This window comes from Polypterus senegalus, chromosome 7 (genome assembly GCF_016835505.1).
Source record: "Polypterus senegalus isolate Bchr_013 chromosome 7, ASM1683550v1, whole genome shotgun sequence".
Taxonomy (NCBI): Eukaryota; Metazoa; Chordata; class Cladistia; order Polypteriformes; family Polypteridae; genus Polypterus; species Polypterus senegalus.
Genome location: NC_053160.1, coordinates 67,967,463 through 67,984,767, shown reverse-complemented (window position 1 = coordinate 67,984,767; position 17,305 = coordinate 67,967,463). Strand labels below are relative to the sequence as shown.

Sequence of the window (17,305 nt, the reverse complement as noted above, 5' to 3'; positions counted from 1 at the left end):
TAAGGATCGGAGCAAGACATCGCATCTCATTCGCCACAGCTATTCGGGCTCATCAGTATTTGCAGCTGCAGGGTTGGAGGCTCCTGGCTTCAGAGATATATACAATACTTGGCTTTCAGTGCCAGGTGTTTCACTTAATTTTATTCACTGCGTGTAATGTTACTACAAATGGCAAGGAGATGTCACCAGAGAGAGATGTGTCAATAAAGGAGCCAGGGGTTCAAGCTCCCTGCGGGGTGTTTGCGTGTCTCCTCGTGGATTTCATGCAGGTGCTCCCATGCATTATAAGTAGACGATTGGTGCCAAGTTGGCCAGCGCGCGTGTGTGTGTTTTCAACTTGTGATGGACTGGTACCCCGGGGTCAGTCCAGGGATTGTTGCCGCCTGCGCGCAATGTTTGCTGGGAAAGGCTCCAGCTTCCACGAATTGAGCTTCACGCGACGTTAGAAAATGAATGGGCGTGTGTTTGTAAACATCGAAACTGATGATTGGTCTTACTTACAGGACGCTCTCCCAACAAGTTACTGCGCATGCACGCTCTACGTCATGTTTTCTTTAGCCGTAAGCACCTTACATCCAGTTGCTGTTCCCTGGAGTTTCTGCACGAAGGTTGGTTGTGCATGGTTTACCGTTAGTGTCGGTTACGGTGGACGTTTCGTTCTGTTAATGGCGTTAATTAAACCATTCTCCAGTGCTGTTGTAAGGATCCAGCATGTCATTCAGTGTGTTTATGTTTGTTAACCAATACGTTGAATGCTGATTTATAGTATTTGTAGACAGGAACAGAGCTGGTAGATGGGCATTTCAATGCATTCGTACTTAACTTAGAATACTCATACAGTTATTTTCCTGTCTTTTAGTAACGCATTGTATATCAGTGTGCCAGTACTTTAGTTGACCCACCTGAAACGAATAACATCAGTTCTGCGTCACGCATTACACACAGGCATTAGTTGATAATAGCTTGTCATTTTAAAATCTTTATAAGATTACTTATATAAGATTTGTAATCTTATATACTTTATAAGATTATAAGACTTACTTTGTAAATCTTATGCTTTATAAGATTATTTATATGAGCATAATTCAGGGCCTTTTTGAGCAATATGGCAGAGTAATTGTCGTCTATTTAATACGTTCATATAAACAAATTAAGCGAATTTTTCAATTCATTACAATGACAGACACCCACAAGTGCTTTTGTAGCTTAATACCATGTTTACCATGTAGAATACAAGTTTGTAGCAGACACATCTGAGATGCCCATGTATGTAATAAAGCAGCCACTTTCTTTCTCTGGGATCACACACTTCAAGGTTTAATAGGTCTCGGAGACAAACCAGAATATACCTGTAAAATCACAAACTGCCATTTGCTCCAGACTTTACAGCCAGTAGACACCAAGTTTGTACTTTGGCAGTATTGTAGCTGTATAAATGTTAAATATTTTCATGTTGATGGGCTTGGAATGCGATAATTGCTAAAAGGTTGGAAAGAGTGCTGAATAGTTATTGCTGTGTATTATGATAATTGTGATGCGGAGAAAGAGATGACTGAAATGGTAAAAAAAAATATATTTTAATAAATATGCTGCACTTGAAACTGCTAAATGCAGATTACAACACAATACCCATTGATGTATAAAAAACATCCAAAACAATAGTTTACAAAGTAATACTGCTTGAATTTTTTTCTTTAAATGAAGACAGCAGGTTTATTAATCGTCTTCTGTTCTTCATGTTCATGCTGTGCTGTTTCACATTACTAATTTGATCAAAGGCACCATAAAATATTAGTGGCAGTATTTTAATAAGGTATTTTAGACTGTTAAAATTTTACCTCTTAATATATGGTCTTTTGTTTCTCAGTCTTGACGGTTGATGTCATAATATTTCTGATAGCAGACAAAGGTGGTTTGTGGATCCTCTCATGACCCTCTCCTGAGACACTCTCGGAGAGAAATGACACAACTTCTGAGGGCTGAATAATTCACGGGCCAACATCAACCAATGAATGACTGTTTTCTCTGCAAACATTATTCATATAATACTTTTATTTTTGTAGCACATTTAATGCAGTCAGAGTGCTTCATAAAAATCATGTATAGATTGATTGATAGTTGGATAAACATGGTGTCGTAGTGTGTAGGGTTGATGCCTCATTGATCCAGTGTCCTAGTTTTGAATCCCTTTCCTTAATTATTTGCAGAGCTTGCACATTCACTTTACATGTTTTGCTAGACAAATAGATATTACTTTGTGTCTTACAGAAGCTCAATAAATAGAGAAATGTAACAAAGAAGAACAATCCCCCAAACTAACCTGAGAATTACAAAAACGGAAAGAAAAAACACAAAATCCTTTGACTTGGCTAAAGATGCGAGAGGCAGTCATAGTGAGGCATTGTATGGGCTTATTGCTGTATTTATAAAGGAGCCCCAGCAGCATTTATTTACACACTTCTGTTGAAAAATTTCTTGAATAAAAGTAGTTCATGATGGTGTGTCACAAAGAGATCATATGCAACATGGCTCCTAATGACACTTAGTTTTGTTTTCATTCTTTATTTCACTACTACCTTCAGGGAGTCCTATAAATGAGCCTGCTTTCTTCATTATCCTGTTGATTGGTAGACCTGGCTTAATGTTATTTTGCCAGCCTAGCACACCGCAGTGGAAAAAATCTCTCTGGCCATCCTGAAGCTGTAAAATCTGTGAGGAGGCTACCCACACAGTCTACTGAGATAAAACAGCCTGTACTGTCCTTTGTTATATAGATCCTCTGTGTTACTTGACCAGTCCAGCCTGTCATTGATGTGGACTCCCAAGCATTTGCAGTACTACATCACCTCCATGTGCACTCTTTGAATAGTGACCAGACTTAGATGCTCTTCAGTGTGGCGAAATTCAATATACTGTTACTTGTTTTTGTTGATGGTAAGTTGGAAATAATTATTTTTATACAGAGAAACAAAATTCTCCAACTGACCTCTATACTCTGTCTCATCCCTCTCAATATAACCTATTAGAGCAGAATCATCAGAGAATTTCTCAAAGTGACATTTTCTGGTGTTGTATTTATAGTCCGAGGTGTGCAGTGTGAACAGAACAGGTGAAAGGTCAGTTCTGTGACACAGTCTTGTGCTGTCAGACTGCTGTCTGTCCAACAGATAGCCAATTAACCAGGGCACCACAGGCTCATCCTTCTGCATGTCCCTGCACCTACCCCTTAATAAGAATTCCAGGATGGTACTGAAAGTACTGGGGAGATCGAAAAACATAATTCTCTCGGTGCTACTAGCTTTGCATGTATGGGAGGGAGCCTTGTGGAGCAAACATAATTGTGTCTTCCTCTCCAGTCTTTGTCCTATTGGCAAACTGCAGTGTGTCCAAGCTGTCTTTTATAAGCGCACTCACAGAGGCATAGTACAGTCTGTGGCTTAGCAAGTCAGTTTTTTTTTTGACTGAGCCTCTTTTTGGAATGTAGCCTGTGTCTTATCTGATTAAAATGGTTAATCACCAAGTCACATTTCATAGCCATCTTCCTGTTCTACCAGCTAACAAAAAACTATAACGCAAGGACTGCCAACCATGAGGGACAGAACTTTCCACAAATGGTGAACCTTAGAGGATGAGCTTACGTGTACCAAAGAAACCAAAGGCTAGGTGCCCACAACTGCCTTTAAAACACCATAACACACCTTAACTCATTGCTTCCTCCACTGCTTGGTCTAGACGTAACTTGTTCTCTTTATATCAGGCACCCCATAGCCTAGCACATGGCCATAACAAAGGCAAGAGCAATCCCTTTTACTCCAAAGGGTGACTTGTGCTGGACTGGAAAAACTGAATACCTTAAAAGGAGATGGACTAGGGATGCTGTTAGACCAAAACTTTTTAAAATAGCAAGTGCCTGAGCAGAAGAAGAACACACATAAGGTCACCTGTTTGTCTTGCTGAAAATGGTAGCTGACTGATTACCAGCTGACCCAACAAACATGATTTTGCTAGCTACAGGAGGGCTGACATAGTGTGTTTGAATCTCAGAACTTCAGTATTACCCACAATCAGAAGGTGTGACCAAAGCAAAGAATAATACAAGCTCCTAAATCAAAGAAAGGAAAGCACGCTGAATATCCTTCTACATGTCTGGAGAAAGCCAACGAGGAGAAGGAACACTGCTTGCACCAGAACTACTGTACATCAACTCTGATTCCAAGAACTATTATTTGTAACTTAGTAGTTAGGACAAAGTCAGCTAATATATTATAGTATTGGCTTAACTGTAAGTAAAAGGTAATTGTATCTATCTATCTATCTAAATAACTGTGCAAAGGACAAGTTCTAGCTGTTACTACATTTCTTCATAAATCCAGTAAGAAAGTGTAGAGTACCAACTCATTTGATTTGCCATTCCCCTTTGTGGTTGTCCTGTTAACTGTATTAAATAACTGGCAGCATTGCCAAAGGGAAGACTGATAATTAACTGAGTGATCAATTCAACCCATCTTCTTACATTATTTTGTCACCCCTGGGGATGAGCAATTTAAAAACTCTTTTAACTACATAGACCAGGCTCAGCCTTTTGAAGGTCTTCATGATACAATATGTGAAGGCGTCTGGAAAAAATAATCAGGATGTTTTCTATAGCAGTGGCACCTTTTTGAGCCTTACTGACAAATTAAACAGGTAGAAGATGATATCACAAGCTGGTCAACACAGCCCTTAAGACCTCAAGGACTAACTTCATTAAGTCTGTGTGTAGCCTCCTCGGTTATCTCCTCAATTGGTCATGAGTTCTGGACAGCCCAAACTAAAGGAACAGACTGTTGCGTCTGTCTCAATGCTTCAGATGCTCTACTTCAGGTCTCGTTCTTGTTTTAATGTTGGCCTTTTCTATGTTCTTTCAGTGTCCCCTCATATTCCAGGTTGTAATTTATTAATTTTTTTTGTGTTTTAAGTGCAGTGAACCATGAAGAAGTTCAGTATTTGGATGTTCCTGCCCCTGGCATTTTCAGTATTTACTGTTGCTGGTCTGTGGATTATGTAAGTGATGGTTAGACATTTCTGATCTACCTTTGCAAGTTGTTTTGGGTATACTATTAAGAGTTACATTGTATACGGGGATGCTGAGGTCTCAAAATGAAGTTACTGGAAAGACTGTGATCTTGATAGTGTATAAGGATAACATATTTACAAAACAACACATAGTAAAAGTTAGTTCCACAATGAGAAGGCAGAAAAGACGGCTAGAGGCATAGGATGTTTTTCTACGTAGCCTTCATCAGGTTTGCGATTCCTTTGTACCAGGGATTCCCAAAGATTTTGTGTTTATATATACTAGAGAGCTTCGCTCGCCAACCCCCGTGTCTGGTTTTCCGGATACACACTTTTAAGATTTTTTTTTTCTTTGAATTGTTGCTATTTCATCACTTTCACTTTTATTTCAGAACTTCGTTAAAAACAATATTTGGAATCTTTTGAGTCCCAACATGCTGAATCTTTTAAATTAGGTCAGTGAGACATGAGTTTAATGACTTTGTACCATAATTCAGGATAGGTTTCTCTGTTTTGAATTTCTGCACAGACAAAACGATCTGCATTATCAGCAGTTAATAATTTTTTTTGCAAAGTAACCAATAAATGCATGTGAGGTTCTCTGACTCAAAGCCTTACAATATTTACATACTTCTGACATATCACCTATGTCCATATATTCGATCTCTGTTCGCCTTTTCGTTATTTCCCAGAGTAATAATTTCACTTTGTTTGCACTAATTCGATCTTTACTTTCTTTTTTTTTTTGACACTTTTGTTTGTTTCTGCTTTCATATTCTGTATCTTGCTCTGCATGTGTATCACACCTACATTTTTTTTTTGAGTCTTTTAAATTCCACTGTTTTCATTATCTCAAACCTGCTCTGCATGTGTTTGTCCCCCTTGTTTTTTAACCTCTTTATGATGTTTTACTTTTTTTTTTTTTGTACTCTTTCGCTTTTATTTCTGACCTCACTTTGTCCTGCTTTTTTTTCAGTGACACTTGGTCCGTGGTGATTGATTTTTCCTTTTTTTTGAGTAATAATTTCTGTTTGTTTGCATTACTGCGATCTTTACTTTCTTTTTTTTGATACTTTCTAATTGTGATACTTTCTAATTTTCCTGCTTTCATATTCTTCAACTTTCTCTGCATTTGTATTGCGGCAACCTTTTTTTAAGCCTTTCGAATTCCACTGCTTTCATAATCTCTTACCTGCTTACCTGCACAAACGTTTGTGAACGTCTTTATGAAGTTCTACTTTGTTTTTTAATTCTGAGCCCGATTGGACGTGCTTTTTTTTTCAGTTCCACTTGTTCAGGGCTGGTTATTACTTTCCTTATTTTCTGAATTTGCACCTAGATTAAGACTATTTTTCTTTTTTGCATTTTTTTTCCTCTCCAACACTTTTGAGTCTCTTTTCTTGCGCTGCTCTTTCTTCTTTGCTTAGTCGTCAACATTTTATCTGTAACATATTGTCCTTATACGGTTTATATGTGCTGAGAGCCCTGGAGCTGTGTGTGCTCAAAGCCTTTACACAATTGAGTGTTTTGCTGCCCGTGGTCTTATTTGATATTGGTTGTAAGTAGGGTGTGTCTTGCAAGAATCTCATGTTCTACGTCCCCGCGAGGCGGTCCTGAGTCAATCTCTTGGCACAAAGGCTCATGTTTAAGACATGAGATGAAAGAGATTGGCCACGGAGCATCTCACAGGTCTTTTAAGTGTCTTCCGTGATGTTCATGTTAAGATCACATCTCGTCTCCCTAGTCTTTCTCTCCCAGGATTTCATGATATTTTTTTTATTTTATATATAATATATATATATACACACACACACACACACACACACACACACACAGACATATGAAAAAGTTTGGGAACCATTCTCAGCCTGCATAATAATTTACTTTCAACAAAAAAGATAACAGTGGTATGTCTTTCATTTCCTAGAAACATCTGAGTACTGGGGTGTTTTCCTAACAAAGATTTTTAGTGAAGTAGTATTTAGTTGTATGAAATTAAATCAAATGTGAAAAGCTGGCTGTGCAAAAATTTGGGTACCCTTGTAATTTTGCTGATCTGAATGCATGTAACTGCTCAATACTGATTACTTGCAACACCAAATTGGTTGGATTAGCTTGTTGAGCCTTGAACTTCATAGACAGGTGTGTCCATCATGAGAAAAGGTATTTAAGGTGGTCAATTGCAAGTTGTGCTTCCCTTTGACTCTTTTCTGAAGAGTGACAGCATGGGATCCTCAAAGCAACTCTCAAAAGAACTGAAAACAAAGATTGTTCAGTATCATGGTTTAAGGGAAGGCTACAAAAAGCTATCTCAAGAGGTTTAAACTGTCAGTTTCAACTGTAAGGAATGCAATCGGGAAATGGAAGGCCACAGGATCAGTTGCTGTTAAACCCAAGATTGGCATATGCGAAGGATTGTGAGAATGGTTACAGACAACTCACAGAACATCTTGCTGCTGATAGTGTATCTGTACATCATTCTGCAATTCATCGCAATTTGCACAAAGAACATCTGTATGGCAGGGTGATGAGAAAGAAGCCCTTTCTGGACTCGCGCCACAAACAGAGTCGCTTGTTGTATGCAAATGCTCATTTAGAGAAGCCAGATTCATTTTGGAACAAAGTGCTTTAGACTGATGAGACAAAAATTGAGTTATTTGGTCATAACAAAAAGCGCTTTGTGTGGCGGAAGAAGAACATTGCATTCCAAGAAAAACACCTTCTACCTACTGTCAAATTTGGCGGAGGTTCCATCATGCTGTTCGAAATCTACAAAGGCGTTCATGCAGAGGGAGAAGTACAATGTTCTGGAATGGCCGTCACAGTACCCTGACTTGAATATCATCTAAAATCTATGGGATGATTTGAAGCAGGCTGTCCATGCTCGGCAGCCATCAAATTGAACTGAACTGGAGAGATTTTGTGTGGAAAATGTTTAAAAATACCTCAATTCAGACACTCATCAAAGGCGTCTACAGGCTGTTATACTTGCAAAAGGAGGCTCAACTAAGTATTGATGTAATATCTCTGTTGAGGTGCCTAAGTTTATGCACCTGTCTAATTTTGTTATGAAGCATGTTGCATATTTTCTGTTAATCCAATAAACTTAATGTCACTGCTGAATTACTACTGTTTCCATAAGGCATGTCATATATTGAAAGGAAGTTGCTACTTTGAAAGCTCAGCCAAAGATAAACAAAAATCCAGATAATTAAGAGGGGTTCCCAAATTTTTTCGTATGACTGTATATGTATAAAACTGTACTAAGCAGTTATATGGGAATAATGTGTTTTTTGAAGTTTTTTCATCTTGATTTTCATTCTACTTTTCGTTTAATTAATTCATTATTTACTAATCAGTGGGTCTGATGCTAAAGTAGTTGCAGCCTTTCTTGATTCAGTGTTGTTTGCCTGGATGTCTGCTCTGCTCATTTTTAATTGTCATTATTAAGATACAATGAAGGGAGAAAACTACACAGAGAAAGGGCAAATATAATGAAATCAACAAAAGACAGTTAAGCATTTAAAATTATAGCAAAAATAAAAATATTTCTAAATGCCTTATAAATGTAGAAATCACACTGTTTGTGCATTTCTGAATGTAGAATAAGAGGAGAAAAAATACCAGCTAATTAAATGAAATAAGTGTTATCAGTTATTGTAACCTGATTATGAATCTGGTTGAAACAAAAACCTGAAGCCACAGTGGGCCCCCAGGATTAACTCTGAGAACCCCTTCTCTGGGCAGCTAAAACAGAAACATTATGTCTCTAAACTTTGTTTTCTCAGAGTTTGAATAACCTTTGTATTTATAGATGCATTCATATGAAATTTGAAAAACAACTACAGTACCTTCTTTTTTATGTCAATGTATTTGTCCCAGAGTATGAAACTAGTTACTTCTTAGTGTAACAATTTTGTTAACATTTGATTCATTTAGTCTATAAAGAAATTTGTGAGGGAGAAAATAATTTTTTGAATAGCGATTGCTGTACAAATTGTGAAGCTCCTATTTTTAAAATCATAGGCAGGTTTACAAACTGTCTGACTTAAATTATAGAAAAACATACTGTGCGATTTTAATTACTGATTAGTTTGCTGTTTCAAATTTACCTTTTGCAACTTTTATATTTTGTATGTTTTCCTCTTTTACTCCCAATACAAGCCAGTGAAACACCAGCTAAGTTGTGTGCATCATTATCACTTCAGCCGGTTGTACAAACCTTTGTAAAATCAGCACAGTTCCCTTGCTGTCAGAAGTTGTACCAGGTAGCTTTAATGGCTTTTGCAAACATAAAAGTAAAATTTGCAAGTAAGAAAAGAAAGTTACTTAACTCTCCTAGAAATTAATGGATTGTTAAAGGAACTCTATATTTACCTTACACTAGAAACAACCTCACAGCTGAATTATCTGACGTTTTTAATGATTTACATATTTCCGTGTTATTTCTAAATTATCAACATTGTAGCACAATGACCTGAAATCTATTATGGTTTATTACAGTCAACAAGCTTGATAGTTTACTCTCCATCAAGTATCTCTTTAAAAATATATATATATTTAAGAAATAAGAACAACGATTAGCCATAGACCCTAAACAATAATCAACTAGCAATAGTGTAAAAAAATGTAATTTATACATAAGGTGTCTGTAAAAGTTATATCAGCCACCATTAGCCTTTCTGGCCCCAGTTTTTAACTACAGTACATGATACTGTAAAATGCTATTAAATGCATGTATTTTTATGTACTCTGCTAGTGCTTGAAATTACATTATATTATCACTGTTATTTTTCAGTATGAGTCATTGTTACTAAAATTTTGAATAAAATAATGTGATCTCTGTCTCTTTGAAGTTATTTTATTTTGCAGATTTTCGCTTTAGTTCTGAGTTGCTGTAACTACCTTCCTCATTCTGTTTGCTATTTTAAGACTTTTTCATTATTTAACTCTACACATGACACACTTTAAAATATATTTACTGTGAGCACAGACACAATTCACCCTTCATAACACCTCATTTAAAGCATGATTTGGGCCAGAGCACAGCCAAAACAAAACTTCCTGAAAAAAACACTAAACTAAATTTTCATACAGAAGAGCAAAGAATAGATGTAACAATCCACTAAGCAATTTTATTTATCTTTCAAATTATACACCATGGGAAAATAGCAGTGCTGCTCATGCCATACCAGGAATGTCCCAAGCACACATCTCACAGACAGGTATTTCTACAGGTGTACTTTCCAAACTTTTCCTCAGAAGCACATATGGAAAGGCTGGTGACAAAAAACACAGCATTTAGCCACATAGTGTAGCAGATGTCCAATACTGCTCTTTGAAAGCAGAGTACCGTTATCAGCGCTGTACTTGCAGAAACTATTTGACCTTCCAACAGTTTGCGGAAGTCATGTCAGAAGTTGTCTTAACTGAAAGAGCTGTGACTAAAAAGGATTCTGAGCTGGAAAGAAGGCAAGTGTCTCAACTCCACACATAAGGTACTGGGGTGCAAAAAACTGACATCAGTGCACCTGGAATGGTGTATCACATTTGAAGATGTTATTTAGGGGAGGCATCAACTGAAGGGCTAGGGAGCGCTAGATAAATTGGTGCCTGCGGGTCCCCTCCAGCTTTGGGATTGCATTTATGCAAATGGAGTTGGTTATTTTGTCAAGTAGCTCCCTTCTGAAGTACAGGCAGCTAAACCAAGAAAAGAAATTCTGCAGCAGATGGTAAGGCCCCCACAGAGCCCTAATCTCAACATCATCAAGCAATGCAATCCGAGGTTAATCTCAACATCATCAAGCAATGCAATCCGAGGTTAAATAAATAAGCAAAAAAGAAACACCAAAATGAACTGTGGCAAGTTCTCCAAGGTGCTTAGAACAGCCTACAAGATGATTACCTTAAAAAAACTGCACACAAGTGTACCCTACAGAATTAAGATTGCATGGTCACATCAGAATTTGAGTTTTGCTTACTGCTGTTTCTAGAAAGTTTATTGATTGATTAAAAACTATTCATGTCATTATTTTGAAAGCATCTTTGCTTAACAGCAGTTAATCATAAGTGCCTATCACTTGGGCAAAGTACTGTTAGTCATTTGCGTTAAAGTGTCCCTGCCAAATTTTACAGATACATTTAGCTAGTTATAGCTAGCCCATTGTTTGCCTAAAATTTAATTTAACACACTTTACTTTTATGGTTTATTGCATTTGAGCCACTTTAACCCCCAGAATATAAATGCCATGAAAATCTTTGAATGCTTCTGGTTACTGTTAGGCCTTATTTGGCCCAAACCAATAATGTCAGACATACTGTACTTGTTAATTGCATTTGGGCAGTGTATGGTACAGAATATAAACAACATTCAGCCCTTGCATATGGTTGAATATAGCGGAGTCACTTTTCGATAACTGGGGAACACTTGGTCTTGAGATAATAAATACTGCTTCTGAACACTGGCAAGGGGATGTTTCTTGATGAAGCCAGCTGATCTGTTTACTTAGCCCCCATCATCCTACACAGCACCACACTACACTCTTTAATCATGAATTCAGTTTAGAGTTACAATTTATTTTACCCAGAAATATAGAATCATGTTTCTCAAGAATTTCTTTGGCTGTTAAATTCCTTTTCCACAAATGTGTTTTTCTAGTGTAAATTGCTACACTATGCAATCTTGGTTAATGCAACTGATTACTTTTATTTTGAGTCTATTGGAGGTAACCATTGGCATTTTTGTTCTCATTTATTTTGCACCTCACATTTATTTTGTTTGGCTACGTTACTTCAATTATATATCTCAGAATGCATAAGCTTTTTGCCACTATATCAAACAGCTGCAGCCCATAAAACCAATGCATAAAAAGGTTAGTGCATTATCTATATATATAAAGGAGAGTTGGGATCCAAGAGACTGTGTTTGTGGAGGGATTGAGAGTTACGGCGGGTGGGGGAGTCACGTGATCAACTCCCTTCCCATTCACGTCATTTCATTCACTTCATTTCGCTCCGAGCTGACGCGGTCTTGCGTTCTTTTTCCTTAGTGTTTAGTCCTTTCTCCTTTACTAATTTACTGTTTAGTACACGCGGTACTCACACAGTCACTCATAAAAGGGGAGAAGACTCCGTGCAAGTATTGAAACTACCTTGGAAGACAAGCAATCAACGAGGCCATTAAACGGATCTCAAGAGAGGTCTTCTAGGTTGGAAAAAAAGCGCTTGGCTGCCAAAACCAGGCGATTAAACGAATCTCAACAAAAAACGACTTCTACGTTAGAAAAAAAAAACGATTCGCTTCCCAAATCAGGCGGTTAAACGAATCTAAAGAAGACAGGATTTCTTGATTGGAAAAAGGACGATCCGCTGCCAAAACTAACCGTTTAAACGTGCAGCGAAGCGCGCCAGGTCTGCTAGTAGTTATATAAGTTAATGTATTGTTTAATTACACATTATTAAAACATGCATATATTTTGATTGTAGTTCTAACAAAATCCAATTTTGCAATTAAACCTTTTGAAATATATAAATATTCTTAAGTTTTATCAAGACAAAACAAGAAGAAATGTTATAAGTGAGGCTTTGGCAAACATTTCTTCAGAGTTTCTAGTGAAAACAGTGGTAGAATATGAAAGGGTTTGAATTTTGTTAGATTTCAAAAAGCAGCACACTAGATTGAAGGAAGTTAAATGAAACACTGATATAAACTATGAAATCCACAACAAAACTTTCTCTAAAATGTTTTACATATATAAGTATTGCATTACTTTCTTTTAGAAAGCAGTGCTAAAATGATACAGTTGTCTTAATTGAAGACTTATTACTGCTTTTTCATATAAGTTTGTATATTCATTTTATGAAATGGCAAAGTTAAGGTTCCTGGTTTAGTCTTGTGAGATAATAATATGGAAATTCCCCTAAACTGAAAAGCAGTGTATTTTTGGTAGACCATATGGGTAATCTCTTCACTAATTAATTTTATGACAGGACTCCATTTCAGCTTCAGCCATCATACCTATGTGTCTTAAACTAGGATATGGAAAAAATAATTTGATTAATCCATTTGGTCATTAAAGCTTTTTAAGTTGCTGATTACTGAAATTATATTAAGTTACATGAAATCCTGTTCAATAATGTTTCATCATTTCCCTTTCAGGATTTTGGAAGGAAATTAGATTTGTATTTTCAAGGGAAATGTTCGTATTTCTATCGAGGGGGGCACAGTTCTACATCTTACATATGGGGCAACAAATTATAAAATTATATAAAAATTAAAAATAGATAATCACTGAAACGTTACAGAGACTACCAAGGAGGCACTCTGTGATATGGAAATTGACAAGAACATGTGTATAAAAGAACAGTCAACAGAGGTTTAGATTGAGGAGATTGTGCTTCACTAATATACTGTAATTCAGTTAGGAGGCAACAACAGCATTTGATCAGATGCATATAAAAATGATTTATCTTGATTTTCAGAAGTTTTTTTTTTAATTAGGCTTGTAATAATCTGAAAGCAGCATGTATTTAAGGCATAGTTTCTACATGGGTTCAAATTGTCATAAAAACAGGAAGCAGAGTGTTTTGGTATGGGGAATTTTTTAGAATTAGTTGATGTTAAAAGTTGTCTCTCTTGGAGATTAGTGCTGGGGCCGATGCTCTTTATATATACAATATATATAATAAATATAAACTGCTCAAAAAAATTAAAGGAACACTTTGAAAACACATCAGATCTCAATGGGAAAAAGAAATCCTCCTGGATATCTATACTGATATAGACTGGGTAATGTGTTAGGAACGAAAGGATGCCACATCGTTTGATGGAAATGAAAATGTTCAACCTACAGAGCCCTGAATTCAAAGACGCCCCAAAAATCAGAGTGAAAAAATTATGTGGCAGGCTAGTCCATTTTGCCAAAATTTAATTGCAGCAACTCAAAATTGTACGCAGCACTTTGTATGGCCCCTGTGTTCTTGTATACATGCCTGACAACATCGGTGCATGCTTCTAATGAGATGACAGATGGTGTTGTGGGGATCTCCTCCCAGATCTGGACCAGGGCATCACTGAGCTCCTGGACAGTCTGAGGTGCAACCTGGTGGCATTGGATGGACCAAACCATAATGTCCCAGAGGTGTTCTATTGGATTTAGGTCAGGAAAGTGTGGTGGCCAGTCAATGGTATCAATTCCTTCATCCTCCAGGAACTGCCTGCATACTCTCACCACATGAGGCCAGGAATTGTCGTGTACCAGGAGCCACTGTACCAGCATAGGGTCTGACAATGGGTCCAAGGATTTCATCCTGATACCTAATGGCAGCCAAGGTGCCTTTGTCAAGCCTGTAGCGGTCTGTGTGACCCTCCATGGATATGCCTCCCCAGACAATCATTAACCCACCACCAAACTGCTCATGCTGAATGATGTTACAGGCAGCATAATGTTCTCCATGGCTTCTCCAGACCCTTTCACTTCTGTCACGTGCTCAGGGTGAACCTGCTCTCATCTGTAAAAAGCACAGGGCACCAGTGGTGCATCTGCCCATTCTGGTATTCTATGGCATATGCCAATCGAGCTGCATGCTGCCTGGGCAGTGAGCTCAGGGCCCATTAGAGGACATGGGGCCCTTGGGTCACCCTCATGAAGTCTTTCTGGTTGTTTGGTCAGAGACATTCACACCAGTGGCCTGCTGGAGGTCATTTTGTAGGGCTCTGGCAGTGCTCATCCTGTTCCTCCTTGCCCAAAGGAGCAGATACTGGTCCTGCTGATGGGTTATGGACCTTCTATGGCCCTCTCCAGCTCTCCTAGATTAACTGCTTGTCTCCTAGAATCTCCTCCATGCCCTTGAGACTGTGCAGGGAGACACAGCAAACCTTCTGGCAATGACACACTTTAATGTGCCATCCTGGAGAAGTTGGACTACCTGTGCAACCTCTGTAGGGTCCAATATAGCCTCATGCTACCAGTAGTGACACTGACTGTAGCCAAATGCAAAACTAGTGAAGAAACAGTCAGAAAAGATGAGGAGGGAAAAATGTCAGTGGCCTCCACCTGTTAAACCATTCCTGTTTTGGGGGTCATCTCATTGTTGCCCCTCTAGTGCATCTGTTGTTAATTTCATTAACACCACAGCAGCTGAAACTGATTAACAACCCCTCTGCTACTTAACTGACCAGATTAATATCCCATAAGTTTCATTGACTTTATGCTATACTCTGATTAAAAAGTGTTCCTTTAATTCTTTTGAGCAGTATATGTATAAAATTATCTCAATAATGTAAATAAAGAGCTGCTTAAGTTTGCAGATGGTATGATACTAAATGTAATGTCAGATAAATGTAGAATAAGCTAAATCATTACAAATAGACATGGACTGTCAAATCTGTGGTTAAAAAAGTAATGTAAGTAACTGAAGTTTTACATGAAGTAAGTAAAAAAAATGTAAATTTGACTACACAGGGAGAGGTTTGAAACCTGAAAGTACAAAATATGTGAAGGACCTTTTTAGTCATACTGGATTATTCGCTATCTATATCCAGACACTTTAGCAGTAGTAGTACTACAGTAAAATTCTTACTTGCAGTGCAGTGATTAAGAATACTAAAAGGATATTTTGTGGAATGCCAGTTAAGAAAGATCATACTTAAGATACTGTAATTAATGCATCTAGAGCAATATGTGTTGTTTTTGGTCTCCATATTTCAATGAAGACAAAGCCACACTAGGGAAAAGCTACAGCAAAGTGTCGAGGCTGATTACGTGACTGCAAGGCATGAGCAGTAACAAAAGACTTAAGGAGCTGAAGCTTTTTAGTTTAAAGAAAGATTAAGAAGTGACATAATTGAAGATGGGTTCTTCCACAAGAGCATGATGACAGATTAAAAATGCCTGAAGATACTTTTCACAATTATTGAGTTATTCTTCACACATGTAAATGGAATAAGTTACTGTGGTGCAATTAAAGAAATCTTTTACTTCAATTAGGGTGTTCAGGCAGTTTTATTTGTGCATTTGTGAAACTTGTATTGCAGTCATTCAGGCAGATACCCAAAGAGAAGGAAAGACAATAAAACTGTAAATGTAGATTACTGAAATGAAAAAAAGAAAAGAATATTTGGGTGAACCCAGTCCTGTAGTCCACAACAGTGCTAAATTTGTCAGGGGAAAGATTTTCAAGGTTATCCCTCAGAAGCTCATACCTTGTAAAGGAATGTGGCTAAGGCCGTGTACAAGAATAATGAGCAATAACGTAATAGGCTAAAATAGAAACCAGATCTTTAACTCCACGTGCATTCACCCCCCTTTTTAATTTATTTAGCTTCACCCTAAACTAAATGGACAAACTAAAAGCGATGTTCTTTCCTACCTGCAAAATTACAAAAAGATGTGGAAAGGGAAGAAGAGGAATGTTAACAGAAACATATAATTGTGTTAACAGTTTTCTTATAAGTGACAGATAAGCAATAGATCAGTGAAGGAGTGAGCTTATGATACTTTGGAAACATCGAACTATGCTGGAAAATCATTATGCAGTCATCTAATATGACTTTTTCTTTCGTTTCTAGTCATGTAAAATGACTATATGTAATATAGATGACAAGATCAGCAACAGCAGTTGTCAAACTTCCCATGTCCCATTCTCTCCGTGTTATGTTATCTGACATTGGCCTAATTTGCACTGAGGTTGTTCAGGAAGATTCTCTTTGAGAAATTCTCAAACATACAAGTACAGTACATAGATACTCAAGGATACACAGTAGGGTAAGCTTGGACACTGAATGCAGATAAAATAAAACTAAGAACATCTAGTTGAGTCCAGTCCTGTACTCAAAGTATAGCTAACCCTGTCCATATACACTAAAGTTTTTCAAGGTCATCTGTCTGAAATGCATATTGTACATTATAGAGGAATGCAGCTAAGGCCGAATAATGAGCACTAAACTCTAAGGCAACAGATGTACACAAAAAACAAGCATTTAACTCCACATTGCCAAGTAGTTTGTTAGACAGTAGTCCTTTGTAAACGTTCAAAACTTGGGTCTGTGTTCTCTTGGAGAAATTGGGTGATTTGGATTGACAAGTTTTGTTGGGGTAAATGGCATGTTCACATCAAAATGGTTTAATCTACTGTGTAATTCCTCTTCACAAGTATGTGGGATATGTACCAAATTTTAAAAAGTGGTGGGATACTTCCTCCGTGCAATTAGGAGATGTATTTCAAGAATGACCCATGCCTTTGACATGAA

General features: G+C 37.4%; 1 protein-coding gene across 4 annotated transcripts in view; it reads left to right on the top strand.

Moving 5' to 3' along the window:
* Positions 1-462: 462 nt before the first annotated feature.
* The window catches only part of tmem150c (transmembrane protein 150C), a 45,166-nt gene continuing 28,323 nt past the window's right edge, over positions 463-17,305 (top strand). The window contains exons 1-3 of one of the 4 annotated variants that reach the window (XM_039758799.1): positions 486-608; positions 2,775-2,934; positions 4,959-5,043. In XM_039758799.1, the coding sequence (XP_039614733.1) occupies positions 4,970-5,043 (74 nt within the window). In that variant the 5' untranslated portion in view covers positions 486-608; positions 2,775-2,934; positions 4,959-4,969. Of the gene's footprint in view, positions 609-2,774; positions 2,935-4,958; positions 5,044-17,305 lie in introns of all 4 variants that reach the window. The other 3 variants (XM_039758801.1, XM_039758798.1, XM_039758800.1) reach the window with 3 other exon arrangements.